This window comes from Dendrobates tinctorius, unplaced genomic scaffold (genome assembly GCF_039654945.1).
Source record: "Dendrobates tinctorius isolate UK_male_01 unplaced genomic scaffold, ASM3965494v1 ptg000250l, whole genome shotgun sequence".
Lineage (NCBI taxonomy): Eukaryota > Metazoa > Chordata > Amphibia > Anura > Dendrobatidae > Dendrobates > Dendrobates tinctorius.
Window position 1 is genome coordinate 26,079,537 of NW_027361917.1, and position 22,977 is coordinate 26,102,513.

The following is a 22,977-nucleotide window of genomic DNA, read 5'->3' on the forward strand; positions in this document are numbered from 1 at the left end:
TAGATGGCTATAAATAAAAATAGATATAGAGATATATAGAGATAGATGGATATAGAGATAATAGATATAGAGATAGATATAGAGACAGATAGATATAGAAAGATAGATATAGAGATAATAGCTAGATATAGAGATATGTATAGAGATAGATAGATATAGAGTTAGAAAGATAGATATAGAGATAGAAAGATAGATATAGAGATAGATAGAGATAGCTAGATAGATAGATGGATAGATAGATATAGATATAGATAATAGAGAGAATAGATAGATATAATAGATAGATATAGAGATAGATGGATAGATCGATAGATAGATAAAGAGAGAGATAGAGATTGATAGATAATGAGATATAGATATAGAGATATAGTGTTAGATAGAAAGATAGATATATAGATAGATATAGAGATAGATATGGATATAGAGATAACAGATATAGAGATAGATAGATAATATATAGATAGATATAGAGATAATATATAAATAGCTATAGAGAGAGAGATATAGAGAAAGATCTAGAGAGAAACAGATATATAGATAGATATAGAGATAGATAGGTAGATAGATATAGAGATAATAGATATAGAGATAGATAGATATAGATGTAAAGATAGAGAGAGAGAGAGAGAGATAGATACAGAGATCGATAAATAGATAGAGAGATAGATATAGATAATAGATAGAGATAGATAAAGATAGATAATAAATATAGAGATAACAGATATAGAGATAGAGTAAGATAGAAAGATATAGAGATAGGTAGATATAGATAATAGAGATAGCTAGATAGATAGACATAATAGATATAGATAGAAAGATAGATATAGAGATAGATGTAGAGATAGAAAGATAGATATAGAGATAGAGCGATAGATAGATATAGATAATAGATAGAGATAGATAGATATAGAGATAGAAAGATAGATATACAGAGAGATAGATATAGAGATAAATAGATAGATATAGAGAGAGATATAGAGAGATATAGATATAGAGATAATAGATATATAGAGAGATAGATACAGAGAAAAGATATAGAGATAAATAGATAAAGATAGATAGATATATAGATATAGAGATAGAAAGATAGATATAGAGATAGAGCGATAGATATACAGAGAGATAGATATAGAGATAGATAGAGATATATAGATAGTTATAGAGATATAAAGATAGATATAGAGAGAAATAGATATAGAGATATATAGATATAGATATAAAGATAGATATAGAGATAGAGCGATAGAGATATAGATATAGAGATAGATGGATACAGAGAAAAGATATAGAGATAGATAACGGATAGATAAATAGATAGATGGGTATAGAGATAGATAGATATAGATATTAGATAGAGATATATATAGATAAAGATAGATAGATATAGATGGTAGATAGATAATAAATATAGAGATAATATATATAGATATAGAGATAGATAGACATAATAGATAGATATAGAGATATATATAGAAAGATATAGAGATAGATAGATGTAGAGATAGAAAGATAGATATAAAGATAGAGCGATAGAGATAGATATAGAAATAGATATAGATAATAGATAGAGATAGAAAGATAGATATAAGAGAGATAGAGAGACAGATATATAGAGATAGACAGAGAGAGACAGAGAGAGTGAGAGAGATATAAAAAAAAAAACCAAAACACAATACTCACCTCTCCTCCTCGCTCCCACGCTGATCCCGGCTTCAGTGTCAGGAGCTGCCCCCTCTGCCAGACACACAGCGGGTGCGCGATGTAGTGACGTCATCGCGCACTGGCTGTGAGCCAGGAGCAGAGAGGACTGAGGGCGGCGCCGGCCCTGATGCAGAGCGGCTTACTGGGCTGGGGGCGGGGCCTCTGGGGGTGGAGACCTGAAATGAGATTCACTGCTTCGCAGTGAATATTCATTTCTCTTTAGCAGCGGGGACAGGGGCTCCTGCCTCCTGACACCCGCTGCTGCTCCGCTGGCAGGGGCCCCCATAGCAGCTGCATGGTGTGCGACACACCACTGGCTGGGGGCCCCTGGAGCAGCGGGGGCCCTAGGCAACTGCTGGCCCTGTATGCCAGCAGGTGCCAGGGCCCACCAGATGCCAGGGCCCACCGGAGAATCCTCCGGTTCCCCGGTGGGCCAGTCCGACGCTGCTGCTCACATTAGCACAAGCAACATGCGGCCTGCCTTTTTCGTGTTGAATATTGGCTCGAGATACTATAGAGAATTGGCCGTGCCCTGTTTGGCCTAAACGTGCTACTATGGCCTGCAGTGTCTCTGGACTTATCTCTCATTGATAACATGTGGGACAGCATTTTTTGGCAATTGCAAAGAAAGCGGTCAGCAGCGGATCTTGATGATTTGCTTGCTCAGTTGCATTCAATGCGGCAAAAATTCCTTGGACTGATATCCACATTGATATCATGTCATGACACGCAAGTGCTTGTATTCCTGGGCATGAGCTCATACTCAATACTGAATCAAGATGTTTTGAAAATATTTCCATTTTTCAACATTTGCATATCATTAACCCCTTTCTGACATTGGCCTTAATATTCCATCCATGTGACCTGGGCCTATCTGACCAGGTACGGAATATTACATCATCGCACTCGGCCATGCGCACGGGGGGTGAATGAGTTGCTGGGTACGCAGTGTCAGTGGCTGGATGAGACGTCATAGAAGTTATGTCCGGTCACTAGGCTCCGTTTCCAGCCGGGCTGAGCTGCGGTGAGAACCCCGCTAGCACCATGAGCGCTCACAGGGTGGGGGGAATATTACAATGAGAAGAGGAGGCAGGGATTTCTTCCAGGCACTGCATGCCCCAGAGCCTGGAAGAAATCATTAACCTAAAGAAAGAAAGAATATAACATTTCTCAGCATCAAGACCATTAATATGAAGCATACAGGTAGGACTAGTGTAACATTTCTATTACCTAATATGCCCATATTAATAGATCATCTACGTCCTGGGGGTGACAGATTCCGTTTAACACGTCTATTCATCATGTGATTTCCTTGTACAAGTTTTTTCTTCTTAGTGGTGCAATTTCAATGTTGACGGGTATGTTTTTAATGATTTATGGTTATCTTTAATATTTTACTCTTTCAGACCAGGGCAGCGTACCCCAGAGACCACCCTTTCAAGGAAACCAACCACCATTCGGAAGATTTGATGGTTATAGTATGTTGCTTTTAAATTTCCTTTCTAATCCGTGTATTGTTGTGATGAGACCTAGTAGCTTTGATGAGACCACCTTTCTTTGGTTTAGTAGGAAATTAAAGAGAACCTGTTGGCACATTTGCATATGTGTATTATGCTTCAAGACCAGGGATGCACTACGGTTTTTGGTCCAAGAGGCCACATTGCCATACTGAACAAATCTGAACGACTGGAATTTTTTTTTTTTAAAAGGGTTACTTGCATGAATGCACCACAGTCAGTCAGAACCACAGTCAGTAAATTAATGCACCATAAGAACCAAGTTTTCAGTTTTTGAGAAATATTTAGAAATTCTATGCTGAAAAAAAATCAGTGTGAACATATGCTTACTTTCAGTGGGTTTTTGGCCAGAAACTCAACCAAATCCTCGTCATAATCTCAAAACCTAAGTTTTGAGGGCTTTCCATTTCTAACATGAAGTACGTTATGCATTACTTCATGATCAGAAGCCGTCAGTACATGAATGCATCACCAGAACCACAAACTGCAGTTTGAGATCAGTTCTATATACACTTGTATCACGTGAACCTGCAACTTCCTCTATGTCCTTTACAATGGAAAAGGAGATACTGGGTGTTGTTACCAGGCATTGTCAGCCTGCAGACCATACAGGAACCATGCTGTGCCCATGCATAAATTGCACTCACTGTGCTTCCTGCACATATCCCCCCACACTTCCCCTCTCAGTATAGTCCCCACATGACTGCTCTTCTCCATAATAAACCCCCACAATGTTCTTGTCCTTAATGCTCTCTCCATAATATTTCCCTCACACACTGCCCCCTCGCTATAATATACCCAGCACACAGTCTTGGCCCCCTCTATAATGTACCCAGCACACACACTAGCCCTCTCCATAATGTACTCCCCCACACTGCCCCTCTCCATAATATACCCCACACAACACTACCCCTCTGCATAATATACCTCCCCACACACATTACCTCTTTTCATACAGTACTCCCCACACTGCCCCTCTCCATAATCTTTCCGCCCCCACACTGTTCATCTCTATAATGTTGCCCACACACAGCCACTCTGCCTACTGTGTGCCATCACAATACCCCCCCTCCCCCCCTATTGCCCCATAATTGGCTTTCACAGTAACACCAATACACCCCCTCCTATATTCAGGATCTTAAATACTCTGGTCTTTCATGACTCTCTTGCTGTTTCTGTCCGTGTCTTTGCCACCTCTGTGCTGTGGGCGCTGGTGATGGCAGCATTGTAGCTTGATGACCTCATCTTGCCACTGAACATTGGGGCAGGGTCTGACAATTGCTCCTCTGCCCATGACCAGGCGCCAACGTATTCAACTGTATTCGCTTCTGAAAGATGTGAATTCTGTTTAATATGGGAAGATAACCAGTCTCCCGAATCTCTTCGGGCAACACAACATTTTTCGCAGGGCCACATGCCCGTAGGCCACATGTTGAGCAAGCCTGTGCAAGACATTCTCGGCAGTAGTATTGGATTTTTATATCATGGTGATTCCTTTGTTCCACCATGAGATGTGCTTCTTTTTAGTAGCGGCTTATTCCCCTGTGTTCATTTAACCCCGTAATAGTACGCCAATGTCAGATTCCCTCTTTCTGATGTGGAAAAACAAGGGAGGGGGCGCAGACATAGGGCTTCACCTGGTATAAATCAATGAAAATGAAAAAAGTACTCTGAAGTACTCACCCTTTATGGGTTGTGTTCAGACACAACCACTCACAACATTTTTTGCAGTTGTATAGCTGCTGCAGAGCTCGTGCAGGTGGAAACGTCTACTAAGAATCACAAGTTGAGGATCAAGAAAACTGAGCAACCGCGCTGCTACAGTGACACGAATTCTTCAGAAATCCATATAAATCTTTCAAGTTCTTTATTGAATGTACTACAAAAACTACGCGTTTCGAGGAGACAAACCGCACCTCTTCAGGTTACAGTACAGAGTACTGTAACCTGAAGAAGAGGTGCGGTTTGTCTCCTTGAAACGCGAAGTTTACTCTGTCGCCTTATTTGGGGACACAGAACCGTGGGTGTTATGCTGCTGTCCACTAGGAGGCGACACTATGCATAATCTGAAAAAGATTAACTTTGGCTCCTCCTCTGCAGTATACACCCCTGGAGGGCGTCAGCCTTCTCCAGTTTTTGCTTAGTGTCGCAAGGAGGCACACCTAAGATTTTTTTCTCTCTTCCGTTTTTTTCCTTAATTTTTTTCAACGGATTACAGATGAAGAAAAGTGGGTCTCCAGTGAGACTCCCGGCATGGCTCCCTCCTCGGTCCCCTATTAAGGGGTACCCGGTTGAGGTCGAGATGGCTCTTCCCCATGTCGCTCCTTCCCCAGTCCCTCGAGTACTGGTTCGAAGTCGAGGCCCCCCCCTCCTTCCCCAGTTCCTTGGGCTCTGGGTTGAGGTCGAGGGTAGGACGAAGCCCCCTGACGGTGACAGCAGCACCCTCCCTAATTCCCCTCTGGGGGCATTAGGTCGAGACACCGCAGGTAGGGCCTGTACCAGGCACCATTCGGCCACTTACATGTCCAGGGACCCCAGCCCAGCTGCGGGCTCCTGTTTGGACTGGGGAGGTGCAGGCAGGCATGGCCCTTGTCAGAGACAGGGCTCCCGGCACCCCTGTCTCTTCGGCAGCACCAGCTGCATAGCGCCTCTAGCCTACCGTTCAATCCGGGGGGTCTGGTTGGAATCCGACCCTCCCCCGGACAACCGCGCCGTCCTGGAGCCCTTCTGGGCATGAGCTGTGGCCGGTGGCCATCTTGCTGCACCTGAAGAAACTGAAGGCAAGTCTCGGGGGGATTTATCAGCGCTGGACCTAGGGGGAGCACCGGTGGGGTAAGATCACAGCTGGGTTCTTTGTACTCAGCTGTGAGTTCCTGTAACCTATAACGCTCTCCTACTCCTCCTTTCCTCTGTGTAGATACCCCTGTAGGGCCTCTGCGAATGGGTACTACGTCGGGCTCAAGGATCAGGCAAGACTGCTTTTACGCAGTCTGCACAGCCTGCAAGGCCACTCTCCCCAGCGGCAGCACGTACCCGCACTGCCGGGACTGTACCCAAAGAACAGCAACGCTTCTGCGGCCGCTACTGCGCCGGAATGGGTGACTCAGATGTCGCAGTCTATGACAAAGTCTATAGATAACCTGACCATCCACACTACTGCAGGCTCTGCAGGGTCATGTCTCGGCTATGAACGTTACCCAGCAAAGGGACGTCCGGTATCAGGAACAGGCCGCTTACGACAGTTCGAGACGTAAGCGGACCCACAGGTCGCGTTCATCTGCGTCCTCACATAGCACTAGGTCGTCCCCCTCCAGGGAGAGGCACAGTGGCTACAAGTCACCGAGAAAGTCACCTGATAGAGAGAGACAATGTGGATCTCCACAACGATCCTAGACCACAGAACAGCCCTAGTTCGCCCGCTAGGGAGCTCCTTAGCGATGCGCAAGACTCAGAGGGCATATGTGACTCCAACTCAGATAACGAAACAAGGAACGCTCTGCTCCCTTGTCCCCCTAGCAATACTGCGCTAGTTGAGGATATAATCTCTTCCATCCTTCGGGTGCTAGACTTTTCTGATCCAACCCCTGAAGTACCAGAACACAAGATTTCCTTTGAAAGTGTTCAGAAACCATCTGAGGTCTTTCCTGATCACCCGGAATTTCAAAAAATACTTTCTAAGCATTTTTCGCAGCCTGAGAAAAAATTCGCCAATCGCAAATACTTGAAAGCAAAGTACCCCTTCCCACAGAAGGACACTAAGGATTGGACAGATCCGCCTAAAGTGGATCCTCTAGTCTCTAGGCTGGCAGCACAAACGCTTCTCTCGCTGCCGGACAGCTCAACCCTCAAGGACGCAGCAGACAGACAGGTAGAACGCATGGCTCGTTCAATCTTTGAGGCGGCAGGTGCCTCTTTGGCTCCTGCATTTACTTCAGTTTGGGCAGCCAAGGCCATTATGGCCTGGGCTGATCTATTACAACAGGGCCTCCAAGCTTCAAATCCTCAGCTGGCGGACCAGGCGGTGCAAATTGCAGTAGTGGCAGATTACATGGTCCATGCAGCGTTGGATTCTGCAAGAGGGGTAGCGGAAATAGCATCAAACGCCATCACAATCCGGCGTATTCTCTGGCTAAGAGAATGGAAGGCGGATGCGGCCTTAAAAAAGTCCCTAACAAATCTCCCGTACTTCAGGGGCCGTCCTTTCGGTGAAAAGCTGGATACAATGATATACAATGCTACCGGGGGTAAAAGTGCTTCCCTCCCTCAGCTAAAACCAAAACGCACGTTTAAAAGACGTAATCAATCTCGTTTCCGATCCTTTCGGAATTCTTCAGGCTAGTCCGTCTCGCGCCCGGCACAAAATCATAACAGTTCCCCTCGCAGGGACAACACACGGGCGGCACAGAGGCCGGACAGAAACTGGCAGTCAAAGGCAAGCCAGGCAAAATCCAAGGGAGGGAAAGCTCAGACTTTTCATTCATCATTACTCATCCCCTCCGGAAAACACCCCTCTTGTAGGCGGACGACTGCTACTCTTTCAGCGGGTCTGGCTGCCTATTACAGAAGACAGGTGGGTCAAAGAAATAGTGTCTTCAGGATACGAGATCGAGTTACTACCAGCCCACCGCACAGGGTTTTTGTCTGTCCCTCCAAAACCTTCACTCAAAGCTCGAGCGGTTTCTTCCCTCCTGCAAGCAGGAGTCATAATACCGGTTCCAGCAGACGAGCGCTTACGAGGGTTCTACTCCAACCTGTTCGTGGTGCCCAAAAAGGGAGGCAGCGTCCGACCCATACTAGACCTCAAGCAACTCAATAAGTATGTCCGAGTTCGTCACCTTCGCATGGAATCCCTCCGGTCAATCGTTGCGTCCATGGAGGAAGGAGAATATCTCGCCTCCATAGACATACAGGACGCATACCTGCATATACCGATTGCTCCGCCCATCAGAGATTTCTGAAACTCGCAATTAACCAAGACCATTACCAGTTTGTGGCCCTCCCGTTTGGTCTCGCCACGGCTCCCAGAACATTTACAAAGGACATGGCAGCTATCATGGACGTTCTGCACTCCAGAGGCATAGTAGTCGTTCAATACCTGGACGACCTTCTCATCAAGGCCCCCACCTTCAAGGACTGCGAGGTCAACGTCTCAATCACGATCGACACTCTGAGTCGCCTGGGATGGTTAGTCAATTTACAGAAGTCCTCGACTACCCCGAGTCAGTCTCTGACCTTCCTGGGGATGCTATTCGACACCTCCAGGGGTCTGGTGATCCTCCCCAGGGACAAGGCACTGGCCCTCCGTTTGGGAGTTCACACTCTCCTCCGCGGTTCTCCCCGATCTCTCCGGTATGCCACGAGCGGACTGGGCAGGATGGCAGCGGCAATGGAGGCGGTACCGTTTGCCCAGTTTCACCTCAGACCCCATCCTCAAGTCCTGGGACAGGAATCTGTTCTCCCTCAACAGAGTTCCTGTTATCAGCGAAAACCAGGAGGTCCCTGCACTGGTGGCTCCAGCCAACCTCGCTTGCAATGGGAAAATCCTTTCTCTCCGGTCACTGAAAGGTTTTGACCACCGGTGCAAGCCTTACGGGTTGGGGCACGGTACACCTACATCACAGAGCGCAAGGCAAGTGGTCACCAATGGAAGTGACCATGCCCATCAACATCCTGGAAATTCGGGCCATCTTCCTGGCATTGAAAGCCTTCCATCACTTGCTAGCAGACTCTCATATCAGAGTGCAGTCGGACAATGCCACGGCGGTGGCATACGTGAACCATCAAGGCGGCACCCGCAGCATCCAGGCGATGAACGAAGTAACACGTATCCTACACTGGGCGTAGGATGCGAGGTCGGTATTCTCTGCGGTCCACATTCCGGGTGTGGACAACTGGGAAGCCGACTATCTCAGCCGTCAAGGAATGGACTCGGGGGAGTGGTCTCTCCATCCTGAAGTTTTCCATCAGATCTGCCATCGTTGGGGGACCCCGGACGTGGTTCTGATGGCATCCCATCTCAATGCCAAAGTTCCCAATTTCATGGCCAGGACGCGCAATCCGCAGTCGCTCGGAGCAGATGCCCTGGTTCAGGACTGGACCCAGGTCCAGCTTCTGTACATTTTCCACCCCTTCCCCTGATTTCCAGAGTCCTGAGGAAGATCAAACAAGAGGGTGTTCCCACCATCCTATTAGCTCCAGACTGGCCCAGGCGTATATGGTACGCCGACGTAGTGCAACTCACAGCAGACGCTCCCTGGCGTCTCCCCACACGTCCCGACCTTCTGTCACAAGGCCCGTTCTTCCATCAGAAATCAGGGGCTCTCAATTTGACGGCGTGGCCATTGAGACCTGGTTTTTGACCCAAGCAGGTTTTTCATCGGACGTTGTTAAAACCATGATCAGGGCTCGAAAGCCAACTTCAGCCAAGATTTACTATCATACCTGGAAGGCTTTCTTCACATGGTGCGACTCTCGTGGGCAGATCCCACTCCCCTATTCTCTTCCAAAGGTCCTCAGTTTCCGTCAGTCAGGCCTGGACGCCGGGCTATCCCTGGGCTCGCTTAAGAGCCAAGTGTCAGCACTTTCAGTGCTCTTTCAGAGGCATATTGCTAACAAGCCGCAAGTGAAGACTTTTCTCCAAGGGGTTTCTCGATTGGTTCCCCCCTACAAACACCCGTCGGAGACGTGGGACCTCAACCTGGTCTTGACAGCACTACAGACACCTCCTTTTGAACCCCTAAAGGAGGTCTCATTCCGCTTTCTATCACAGAAAGTGGTTTTTCCTGGTGGCAATCACCTCGCTACGCAGGGTGTCCGAACTTTCAGCTCTTTCCTGCAGGCAACCCTTCCTGGTTTTTCATCAGGATAAGGTGGTTCTCCGTACAGTGCCATCCTTCCTTCCGAAGGTTGTGTCCACCTTCCACCTCAATGAGAAAATCTCACTACCATCTCTTTGCCCGGTTCCCGTTCATAGAGTGGAGAAGGCTCTGCATACGCTTGACCTTGTCAGGGCATTGCGTATTTACGTGTCTAGGACTGCTCCCTTCCGGAAGTCTGATTCACTTTTCCTTCTTCCAGATGGCGTTTGCAAGGGCCTACCGGCTTCCAAAGCCACCCTTGCTAGGTGGATCAAGTCCACCATTCAAGAAGCTTACCGCCTTTACAATTCTCCTCTTCCAGCCGGTATCACGGCTCACTCTACGCGGGCGGTAGGGGCCTCTTGGGCCATTCGGCATCAAGCCTCGGCACATCAAGTGTGTAAGGCAGCCACTTGGACTAGCCTGCACACATTTACAAAACACTACAGAGTGCATACCCAGTCCTCAGCGTATGCGAGCCTGGGTAGACGGGTCCTGCAGGCGGCAGTACCTCAAATTTAGGGAACTGTCAGTACAATATTCGTCCACTGCTTCCCACCCAGGGACTGCTTTGGGACGTCCCACGGTTCTGTGTCCCCCAATAAGGCGACAGAGTAAAGGAGATTTTTGTGTACTCACCGTAAAATCTCTTTCTCTTAGCCTTTAATTGGGGGACACAGCTCCCACCCTGTTGCCCTTGTGGGCCGTTGTTACGGTTGGGTTCTCATATTGTTTGAGCTCGTTTATAGTAGCCTTCTTACGGGCATGGTTATGTTTCTGGTATATTCCTCCTAATGCTTTTGCACAAAACTGGAGAAGGCTGACGCCGTCAAGGGGTGTATACTGCAGAGGAGGAGCCAAAGTTAATCTTTTTCAGATTATGCATAGTGTCGCCTCCTAGTGGACAGCAGCATAACACCCACGGTTCTGTGTCCCCCAATTAAAGGCTAAGAGAAAGAGATTTTACGGTGAGTACACAAAAATCTCCTTTTTGTAGTACATTCATTAAAGAACTTGAAAGATTTATATGGATTTCTGAAGAATTCGTGTCACTGTAGCAGCGCGGTTGCTCTGAAGTGCTTTTCTTGATCCTCAACTTGTGACTCTTTCTGATGTGGGCTCTTACGGTGAGCCCACATCTTTCCAAGCACATGGCAGCCGTTTTGAACAGCTGATATGTGCCCAGAACGGCCGCGGGTGGAATCGCGATCCACCCTCGGCTATTAACCCTTTTAAATGCCTCTGTCAAACGCTGACAGCAGCATTTAACATGGGCTTCTGGCAATCACGCCGGAAATCCGTCCAGCGGTGACTCCTGTCACGTGATCGCGGGTCACCATGACAACCAGAGGCCTCTGTGGTTGTCACTGCTGGCTTGCTGTGAGCACCGCCCAGTGGTCGGCGCTCATAGCAAGTGGGTAATTCAGCTACATGTAGGCGATCTGACCAACGCCTCTATGTAGCAGAGCCGATCGAGTTATGGCAGCTTCTAGTCTCCCATGGAGACTATTGAAGCATGCCAAATGTTAACAAAAAAAAAAGAAAAGTTTTTAAAAATATAAAAGTTCATATCACCCCCCCCCCCCCTTTCGCCGCATTCAAAATAAAACCATTAAAATATCAAACATACACATATTAGGTATCGCTACATTCAGAATCGCCCAATGTATATAAAAAAAAAAAATAACTTGATCGCTCTACGGTGTAGCGAGAAAAAAGTCAAAACGCCAGAATCACCTTTTTTTGTCACTTCGAAATTGCATTAAAATGCAATAACTGGCGAGCAAAAGATCGTATCTGCACCAAAATGGTATAGATAAAAATGTCAGCTCTGCGTGCAAAAAATAAGCCCTCACCCGATCCAAGATTACGAAAAATGGAGACGCTACGGGTCTTAGAAAATGTTGCAATTTTTTTAAAATAAAGATTGGAATTTTTTTCACCACTTAGATAAAAAAGAACCTAGACATGTTCGGTGTCCATGAACTCGTAATGACCTGGAGAATCATAGTGGCAGGTCAGTTTTAGCATTTAATGAACCTAGTAAAAAAAGCCAAACAAAAAACAAGTGTGGGATTGCACTTTTTTTTTTTGCAGTTTCACCGCACTTGGAATTTTTTTCCTGTTTTCTAGTACTTGACATGGTAAAACCAATGGTGTCATTCAAAAGTACAACTCGTACCGCAAAATAAACAAGCCATCACATGGCCATATTGACAGAAAAATAAAGTCATGGCTCTTAGAAGAAGGGGAGTGAGAAACGGAAAAAGGAAAATACGTCTGAGTTAAGGGGTTAAGTCAAATCTGTGTTGTTGGGTTTTGTTTTTAAACAGTCCAAGCATGAAATGTTTTAACTGGTCCTTCAGTTTACAGCTAGGTGGGCATATCTATTTAAGGAAAGAAATAACTTTTTTTTTGTCTAATTTTCTTTATTATTTTGCTCTTTCAGACCAAGGAAATGATCCACAAGGACAAGCCTTTCAAGGAAATCATCCACCATTCCCCAGATTTGACGGCTACAGTATGTTACTTATATTTCCCTTTAGGCAATGCAGTGATGTAATAACACTTACTATCTAAAAAGTACCTGTTACACATTTGTACATGTAGATTATGCTTGACAACATTCTTAGCATAAGTATAGGATTCTATCATGTTGATTCCTTTGTGCCATCATGTGAGGTGTTGCTTTTCAACAACAGCTTATTTCCCACATTCCATTTAATAGATATGCCCACTTAGCTGTCCTGTTTATGATGGAGATAGCTGTCAGCTAAATGAGCATTTAGACATTGCGTATTTGATCTTCTTAACTACTTCTGGACTGCCCATAGACTATAAACATCTGGCCAGTCAGTCCATACTTAACCCTGCACTAACCCCCAGCTTGCATGAGATGGCTGGGTTTCCTCCCCTACAGCTACATGATCAGATGCAGCCATACTTTCCAGCTAGAAGATAAACATGGTTTAATCCCGTGTTTACCTTCTCCATCGTTCTAACCATAGCTTACCTAGGTTCTGTATACAGATTAGGAGCCACTGATAGTGCTTCCTCCTCCGGACCAAGTTAACAGGTGGCTGTAGGAAGTTAGCAGGCGCTGGTAGGTTCTAGGAAGCACAGTCGGGTTCAGAAGGCTGAAATGCCCCTGCAGCTGGGGCTAATATACCAGATAAAGGGGAAATTGGCAGGAAAAAAAAATCCCTCCCAAAGGTCTTGTAGGCTTTTATGGGGCCACAATGTATAAAAATTAAACCCTTTTAAAATGTGCCACAAAAAAAATATAACTTTTTAATTTCTGAAAAAATAGTTCTTTAAAAGTGCATGTATTCTAAAATTTCAAAATGTGCTTGGTCAGGAAGCAAGAAAATGTGCAGTCATCACCTTGATAACGCATTCTTGTCGAAGTTTTTCACCTTCATGACCAAACTAAATGTTTCAATACTGACCAGTGTCACTTTATACAGTAATAACTCTGGAACACTTCTATATCCCACTGCTTCTGTATATCCTAGCAATTATTTTACTCTGTCGCCTCATTGGGGGACACAGAATCATGAGTGGTTATGCTGCTGTCCACTAGGAGGCGACACTATGCATAATCTGAAAAAGATTAACTCTGGCTCCTCCTCTGCAGTATACACCCCTGGACGGCGTCAGCCTTCTCCAGTTTTTTCTTAGTGTCGCAAGGAGGCACACCTTTTTTTCTTCCGTTTTTCATTTTTTCGTCCGGAATACAGATGAAGAAAAGTGGGTCTCCAGCGAGACTCCTGGCATGTCTCCTTCCTTGGCCCCCTTTTTAGGGTTGCCCAGTTGAAGTGGAGACTGCTATTCCCCATGTCGCTCCTTCCCCAGTGCCTCGAGTACTGGTCCGAAGTTGAGAAGACCCCCCCCTTCTTCCCCAACCCCTTTGGGGTCTGGGTTGAGGTCGAGGCGAGGATGAAGACCCCCTGACGGTGACAGACGCACCCTCCCTAATCCCCCTCAGGGGGCATTAGGTTGAGACACCTCAGGTAGGGTTGGTGAATAGGTAGCACTCTGCACCAGGGACCCCAGACCAGCTGTGGGATCCTGCTGGGGCCGGGGGAGGGTGCAGGCAGACATGGCACAGCAGAGACAGGGCTTTCTGCGCCCCTGTCTCTGCAGCAGCGGCTCCATAGCGCTTCAGGGGGACCCACCAAACAGGAACCGCTACCCCTGCTGTCCCCACCGCTAGCCAGTCGCCCATTCCGGGGGGGTCTGGTGCAGATCCGACCCCCTCCCGGACTACTGCGCCGCCCTGGAGCCCTCCTGGGCATCAGACTTCTACTTGAGACCGTGGCTTCGGCCTAGCTGAAGCCGCCGCCTTTTCGCCGCCCCCCCCGGCCCGACCCCGGATGACTAAAATGACACTCTATAGTGTCATAGAAGGGGCGGATCGAGGCAGAAAGGGCGCGTTTCTACATAGCCCAGCGCGCCTTTTCATCTCTCCGTCCCCTCCTTCCTCTCCTCAGCGTCCCGGTGGCCATTTTTTTGGCTGCAGACATACCTGACAACGGACGCCTCCAGCAAGAAGGAGAACCACAGCAGTCTCCGGGGGGCACAGAACTGTGATTTTTCGGCGCTGGACCTAGGGGCACACTGGTGGGGTAAGTCCACAGCTGGGATCTCTTTACTCAGCTGTGAATCCATACTACCTATAAGGCTCTCTGTGGGTTCCCTCTGCGTAGCCACCCCTGCAGGATCCCTGATAGCCAGCCTCTGTGCACTATGCCTGGCTCAAGAAAGAGAACCAGGCAGGAATGTTTCTATGCATTCTGCACAGCCTGCAAAACCACGCTCCCAGTGGCAGCACGTATCCGCACTGCCGGGATTGCATCCAGAACTCTGGGTCAGAACCCCAGGGAGTCCCTACCAGCCCTTCAGTGTCGGATACCATGCCAGAATGGGCTACTCAGATGTCGCAGTCTATGACACAGTCCATAGATAACTTAACCGCTACATTGCTGCAAGCTCTGCAGGGTTGTGTCCCGGCTATGAACGTTACCCAGCAAACGGGCAGCTTGTCTCAGAAACATGCTGTTTCTGACACTCACAGACGTAAGCGGACCCACAGGTCGCGATCACCTGAGTCGTCCTATAGCACAAGGTCATCCCCCCCCCCCCCCCCAGGGAGAGACACCGTCATTCCAGGTCTCCTAGGCAGTCCCTTATCAGAGACAGACAATGCAGTTTGCCACAGAGATCCCCCCACCACAGAAGACCTCCGCCCCAGATCGCCCACCAGGGAACACCTTAACGATACACAGGATTCGGAAGGCATCTGTGACTTCGACTCAGACAACGAAACGGAGAGGTCCGTGGTACCTTGTCCCCCTAGCAATACAGCACTAGTTGAGGACATAATCTCTGCCATCCATCGGGTGCTGGAAATTTCAGAGCCAGCCCCGGAAGCCCCAGAACATAAGATTTGCTTTGAAAGTGTTCTGAAACCACCTAAGGTCTTCCTTAATCACCATGAGTTTCAAACGATACTTACTAAGCAGTTTTCGCAGTCTGAGAAAAAATTTGCCAATCGCAAATATTTGGAAGCGAAGTACCCCTTCTCACAGAAGGACACCAAACAGTGGGCAGATCCACCCGAAGTGGACTCCCCGGTATCTAGACTAGCAGCACAGACCCTACTCTCACTTCCAGATCAACCCTCAGGGACGCTGCAGACTGGCAAGTAGAACGCATGGCTTGTTCCATTTTTTGAAGCGGCAGGGGCCTCCCTGACCCCTGCGTTCGCTTCAGTTTGGGCGGCCAAGGCCATCCTGGCTTGGGCCAAAAAACTGCAGGAGGGTCTTCAAGCTTCAAATACTGGGCTCTCGGACCAAGCGGTTCAAATAGTGGTAGAAGACTACATGCTTCATGCAGCCCTAGACTCGGCAAGAGGTTTAGCGGGAATAGCGGCAAACGCCATTACGATTCGGCGTATCCTCTGGCTGCGAGAATGGAAAGCGGATGCGGCCTCAAAGAAGTCCCTCACGCATCTTCCGTACCTTAGTGGAAGGCTTTTCGGCGAAAAGTTGGACACAATGATATCCAATGCCATTGGGGGTAAGAGTACCTCTCTCCCTCAACTGAAACCTAAACGCACTTTTAAACGGAGAAACCAAACACTTTTCCGATCCTTTCGGAACTCTTCGGGCTGGTCCGTCTCGCGCCCAGCGCAAAATCGTAACCGCTCTCTACGCAGGGACAACCCACGGACGGCGCCGAGACCGGACAGGACTTGGCAGTCAAAAGCAGTCCAAGCGAAACCCAAGAGAGGAAAACCTCAGAACTTCGCTTCGTCATGACTCACGAACTCCGGAAGACATCCCACCAGTAGGCGGGTGACTTTTACTCTTTCAGCAAGTCTGGCTGCCTATTACAGAAGACAGGTGGGTCAGGGAAATAGTGTCATCCGGATACAAGATAGAGTTCACTTCCACTCCACCGAACCGGTTCTTTCTCTCTATTCCACCAACACCATCAGACAAGGCTCGTGCCTTCCACCAAGCAGTCTCCTCTCTCCTTCAAGCAGGAGTCGTAGTGCCGGTTCCCGTGAACGAAAGATTCCGAGGGTTCTACTCCAATCTATTTGTAGTTCCCAAGAAAGGAGGCAGCGTCCGGCCCATACTAGACCTAAAACAGCTCAACAAATATGTACGGGTCCGTCATTTCCGCATGGAGTCCCTCCGGTCCATCATAACATCCATGGAGCAGGGAGAATACCTTGCCTCCATAGACATACAAGACGCATATCTGCACATACCAATTGCTCCCGCCCATCAAAGGTTTCTCAGGTTCACGATCAACCAAAAACCACTACCAGTTTGTCGCTCTCCCGTTCGGACTCGCCACGGCTCCAAGAAAGTTTACCAAGGTCATGGCAGCCACCATGGACGTTCTACATTCCAGAGGCATTCTAGTCGTTCCGTACCTGGACGACCTTCTCATCAAGTCTTCCACCTTCAAGGACTGTGAGGTCAGTGTCTCAATCACAATAGATACTGAGTCGTCTGGGATGGTTAACCTACAAAAATCGACTACCCCGAGTCAGACTCTAACCTTCCTGGGGATGTTAATCGACACCTCCAGGGGTCTGGTACTCCTTCCCAAGGACAAGACACTGGCCCTCCGTCTGGGAGTTTGCACACTCCTCCGCAATCCTCCACGATCTCTCCGGTTTGCCATGAGAGTCCTCGGCAGGATGGCAGCAGCAATGGAGGCAGTGCCATTTGCCCAGTTTCACCTCAGGCTTCTTCAACTAGCCATACTCAGATCTTGGGACAGGAACCCCTTCTCCCTCGACAGGGAGTTCCGGTTGACATAGTCAACCAGGAGGTCCCTACATTGGTGGCTCAAGGAGATAAAGGAGATTTTTGTGTACTCACCGTAAAATCTTTCTCTTAGCCTCTAATTGGGGGACACAGCTCCCACCCTGTTGCCCTTACGGGCCGTTGTTTACGGTTGAGTTCTCATATTGTTCTTTGAGCTCGTGCATTGTAGCCTTCTTACAGGCATGGTTAAGTTATTTCTGTTACGTTCCTCCTAATGCTTTTGCACAAAACTGGAGAAGGCTGAAGCCGTCCAGGGGTATATACTGCAGAGGAGGAGCCATAGTTAATCTTTTTCAGATTATGCATAGTGTCGCCTCCTAGTGGACAGCAGCATAACACCCATGGTTCTGTGTCCCCCAATTAGAGGCTAAGAGAAAGAGATTTTACGGTGAGTACACAAAAATCTCCTTTTTTTTCGTGACGTAATTTATTATAGTGCATTTGGGTCAAGATGATTAGCCTATATTGATGAAAAATCTAAAATTTGACAAATCTATAAAAATACATTTTAATCACTGAAATGTTTTAGCCTCTAATTTTACATTTTCATAAGAGGAAATGTGTAGAAATGGTGTTATAATTTGTTACTCAATTTTCCTAAATGTGGTAATACCCCATAAGTGGATTTACCTTACCATTTGCCCACATGGCAGCACTCGGGAGGGAGGATGCCCTATTTGCCTTGTGAAGTGCAGATTTTCCTAGAATGAGTTGCAGACTTCATTTGCAGAGCCCCTAAGTGCCTGCTCAAATGACCCCATTTTGGAAATTACAACCCTCTGGGAATTCATTTAAAGATGTAGTGATGATTTTGATTCCATGGGCGTTTGCAACATCCAATGCATGATTGTTTCTGGAAGAAGGAAAATTGTAATATGCCATTGTAGTGCCTTATGTATTGTGTGTAGCTTGTGGCAACACGCACCCCATTTATTAAGATGACTATTTACTAAGGTAATGTCACACATGAGGATGCTAACTGCGGTTTAGAGGGTTAGGTTCAGAAGGTGGCTGGTATTTGGAAGCTCAGATGATGTTGGATTTCCTTTGGGCAAGGAGTCATGCCACCTTTCCAGAGCCTTTGTCTAGCCAGTAATGTAGGATCCACCCATGTTTCTGTTAATAGATGAGCAACCCAAGTAGGGCTTGATTTTTTTCTGGGTAGAGTTGAAGCTTTTTTTTTTTTTTCTTTTTTTTCGGTATTAATTTGGGGTATAGAACATCTTGGATCCCTTGAGGCTCAGATCATGTTTATCCTGCTCTCTACGCTGAGCACTTACATCAGAGTTAAAATCTACCGTATTTTTCGGACTAGAAGATGCACCGAACCATAAGACGCACCTCAAATTTTGGGGAGGAAAATGGGAAGAAAGTTGTTTGTTTTCTTTTGTTTTTTTTTTTAGTGCCGGTCCATCTTATAGTCCGAATTTAAGGTATCTTATCTGGTGGGCGGCAGCAAAGCAAGGTCACAGGCGGCATGGTCCCCACCTCAGGAAGCTGGCATCAGCAGAAGTGGGCCAATGCTGCGGGCGACCCACTCGGAGAAGTGGGTGCCTCAGCGGTGCGATGTTGTGGGCTCAGTGTTGGCGATGGGCATTGTTTAACCGGCAGCTATTTTTCTCAAGCCGTGGCTGAGATCCCGGTCTGCGCATTCGCTGCCTCTGGTGGCCCACAGCTTCAAGAAAATGGCTGCTAGCAAAGCCATGCTCTCTGCTCTGTCTCACCGCCGACACCAAACCTGCAGCACTGCCCCACCCCATCCCCAGCTAAGCTACATTTGGACTATAAGATGCCCCCCCCCCCCCAATGTTTTTTTGAAAAACTGTTTTACAGTTGGAAAAATAGGGTAAATCTCTGAAATACGTGATTAGGAAGGAACCCCCGAGGGATCCATTTACTGTATTGAGTCAGTAAAAGTTCGAGGAATCTCAAAGTAGAATACATGCTGAAAGATTTTGGGGGCAAGTGCTCAAATAGTGCTAAAAGGATAATTCCCAAAATGCATCCGAGATTTAAATAGTTAATAAACTATGCCTATGGTGTGGCATGCATGTTCAATCTAACTGTGGAGGTATGTAACATACATGTCACATGAGAAAACTGGCTATAGTAATTCCTTTGGATAAGTCGTGCTTAAATGAAAATAAATAACAATGAACATATCATTGGAAGATGGAGAGAAAAAAGTGAGGTGATTTTACCAAAGTGGATGGATGCAACATGGACCACTTATCGATCTACATTTAAAAATTACCTAAGGCCATGTGCACACGTTGCGGATTCTGCTGCGGGTCCGCAGCAGATTTAGGTGCGTTGTACAGTACCATTGTTTTCATTGGTAAACTGAAAAACGCAGTGCACATGCTGCGGATTTGCTGCGGGTTCAAATCCGCAGCATGTCAATTCTTTGTGCGGAATCCGCAGCGGTTTCACACCTTCTCCATTGTACAGGTGTGAAACCGCAGGCTAATCCGCAGGTAAACTGCAGGTCTTTTGACCTGCGGATTTTCCCAAATCCGCGTGGACAAATCTGCAGCACCTAAAACTACGTGTGCACATAGCCTAACTTTTTATCGCCAAGATGTACCAGTTCATTTCTTTGCGGAAATGCACTGCAAAATAGAGCGTACTGGTACTTTTTAATGTCGAGAAGGAATCGAAGCAAATTAGTGTTGTCTTGTTTTTGTTTGGCTTGTTTGCAATTAGCATGTTTTTCCACCTCCCCCACCCCTACAATTCCCTTTTCACATATATTTTTTAGATTTGTAAGATTGAAAGCAATAAAATTTTTTTTTTTTTTGCATTTTCAGACCAAGGAAATGAACAGTGGCAAGCCTTTCAAGGAAACCATCCACCAAACTTTTCACCAAACCAGCCACCTTTCCAGAGATTTGATGGCTACGGTATGTAACCTTTTATAGTTCCTTCTAAACCAGGGCAGTGATTAGATATTAAAGGAAATCTGTTAGCAGAATTCTGACTCCTCCCACCCCTCCCCGAAAAACAAAAGCTATTTATATGCACATGTAACCTTCAAGGACAACTCCAGCAATACCTTTAATACCTTTACATGGCCAGTCTGTTTCTCCTTTACTGAGATATCAGTTTTTTAATTGATATTCAAAAGAAGCCGAAGATCTGAACACTGTGACTCTAGCTCTACTACCTGACCAATGCCACTTTCACGGGTTGTTCTTTTGCTTAAGAGTCACACAGCTGAGGCTGTCCGTCAAGCAGGAAGAGACAAATATGATTGACTTTTTTGAGGGTGGGGAGGGAAGAATTAAGGGTTTTTTTTTATTTATTTTGGTTTTCTTTTCCCCACTGTAACTGGGGCATCCATAGCAGTCCCAGTTACAGGGGAAAAGATCAGTCATTGACAGCACTGATCTGCGTCTGCTAGAAGATGCTGGCGGACACCTGGTGATATGTGATTGCCAGATCCTATTAAAGTATAAGCAATGCCAATGCATCAAATTATCATTGAAAGCCTAGAAGACAGAAGTGGTAATAAACTTCCTCTGTCTTCTCCCCATGTTCCACAGCTGAGTTTGACAGCTGAAGACTACTTGCTCCTGCTAGAATAACAGGATCTTTAAGCCCACATAGAGGTTAAATCCCAGGCGCAGTATATTTTGGCACTTAGTCTTTGTGAGGTTAACTGTGTGGTGTTGTAAAATATCTTGCACAAAAATGGATTTTTCCAAAAGTTATTTTTATAACTCTAAGTATTTTTCAAAAATAACCATCAACTTTGTATCCCTTTAGGAAATCCTTGCCCAATGGGACCTGGAGACAATCCAGAGATGGCTTCTTATCCTTTTCCTCAGGCCTCTCCTTTTATGCAGGGTGGGCCTCCAGGGGTGGGTCTAGTAGCCAAGATCAGTGGCCTCCACCAAGAAAAGATGAACTGTGATCGGGTGTTTAGCTTGTTTTGCTTGTATGGAAACGTTTCAAAGGTGAGGAAGAGCCAAGGAGCTTTGTACACTTTTTTTCTTTTCTTTTTTTTTTTTTTTAAATTCGTTTATTGAACTTCAGGACACAAAGAATGTACAACATACATATTGGCTTATGATATCAAGCATTATACATAGCACACATGTTTCCGTCCATTGTAAAATACAATGCAAAGAAATTGCACACTCTTATAAACAAGGTAATATGTACATATCTTTCCAAGCATACATAAAGGATAATTGGCTATACATTTTCCAGCATGTATATCAATCCAATTTCACAAGCCTTGTCGTATCATTCAGAAATAAAGTCTAACTAAAATTCCTAAAATACAACAACCACTACATTAACTAGTATCTACTATTTCTGCATCCTGGTCTCCTATATCGTCTTATGTTGCATGTGATGTCTCAGCCTTGCAAAGTAAGATGAGAGGAATTTCACCTCTCCCAAATCTTTTCAAATTTACCCGGGCATCCACTATTTTTGTATAATGTGCGCTCATATGGAACAATTGAATTTACCAACTCGATCCAAGATCTAAGGTAAGGACATGAACCCCCCATCCACAGCAATGCCAGCACCTTTAGTGCCATAAACAGTGTTTTGCGCAGGACGACCCCAGTATAGCGATCCCGAATCTCCTCCTCCCATACCCCAAACAAGCAGACCAATGGCTCTAGAGGGATAGAGGTCTGTACCACGGATGTCAGTAGTGTAGTCACCTCTTTCCAGTAATGTAGGATAGTGGGACATTGCCACACCATATGAATAAAATCCGCATCTGGCAAGTGACATCGCAAACATTCTGATGATTGAAGCCGACCCATCCTAAAAAGTCGCATGGGAGTCAAATATGATTGAATTATTATATATAATTGTATCATTCTGTTATTAATAGATGGTGATACTCCGATCGGAGATTCCAGAATCTCATCACACTCCTCTCTTTGCGTATTAGGGATGAGTCGTTCCCACTTCCTCTTAATAGAGCTTATGGCCGATTCTGCCCCTACTGACAGCATGTATGTATACAAAGAGGATATGAGACCCTGGGGACCATACGAATTAAGGATTCCTATCAGAGGTAAAGATGAAATAGTACGGCCCACACCCCTATCCCTCATATGTGATTGAAGAGCCGATCTCAGCTGCAGATAGCGAAAAAATTGAGATCTCGGAATATCATGTGTGACCTGTAATTGTTCAAAAGACTTTACGATCCCCTGGTCATACAAGTCTCCCATTGAAAAGACGCCATACTGAATCCAAAAAACGGATGGGTGATTCAGTAACCCCGGAAAATAGTTATTATTCCAGGGGCATTTCAGCTATAAAATCTTTCAACCCAATTACGTTCTTAATTTGTCTCCATATTAATCGTGCCAGCCGGAGCAGGGGTAGCAGGCGTGGGACATTAGTTTTCTCCAACTCAAGGAATCCCAATGGACAATCTGCTTGTGCAGCGTGAAGCAAGTGACTTTCAGAATTGGGGAGGCAATTACCTGGCATCCATTTACTTAAAGCTTTAGCCTGCCCAGCCAAGTAGTATAGGAAAAAATCTGGCAACGCCGCGCCCCACCTCCTTTCTTTGGT

The 22,977-nt window shown here is 46.3% G+C and overlaps 1 protein-coding gene across 16 annotated transcripts in view; it reads left to right on the forward strand.

The window, feature by feature from the left end:
• LOC141063498 (heterogeneous nuclear ribonucleoprotein L-like) overlaps nt 1-22,977 on the forward strand; it is a 187,943-nt gene that overhangs the window by 120,802 nt on the left and 44,164 nt on the right. For all 16 annotated transcript variants that reach the window (XM_073557582.1, XM_073557574.1, XM_073557570.1 and 13 more), the window contains 4 exons: nt 3,108-3,179; nt 12,525-12,596; nt 20,235-20,327; nt 21,193-21,383. In XM_073557582.1, coding sequence (XP_073413683.1) covers nt 3,108-3,179; nt 12,525-12,596; nt 20,235-20,327; nt 21,193-21,383 — 428 coding nt within the window. The remainder of the gene's footprint in view (nt 1-3,107; nt 3,180-12,524; nt 12,597-20,234; nt 20,328-21,192; nt 21,384-22,977) is intronic.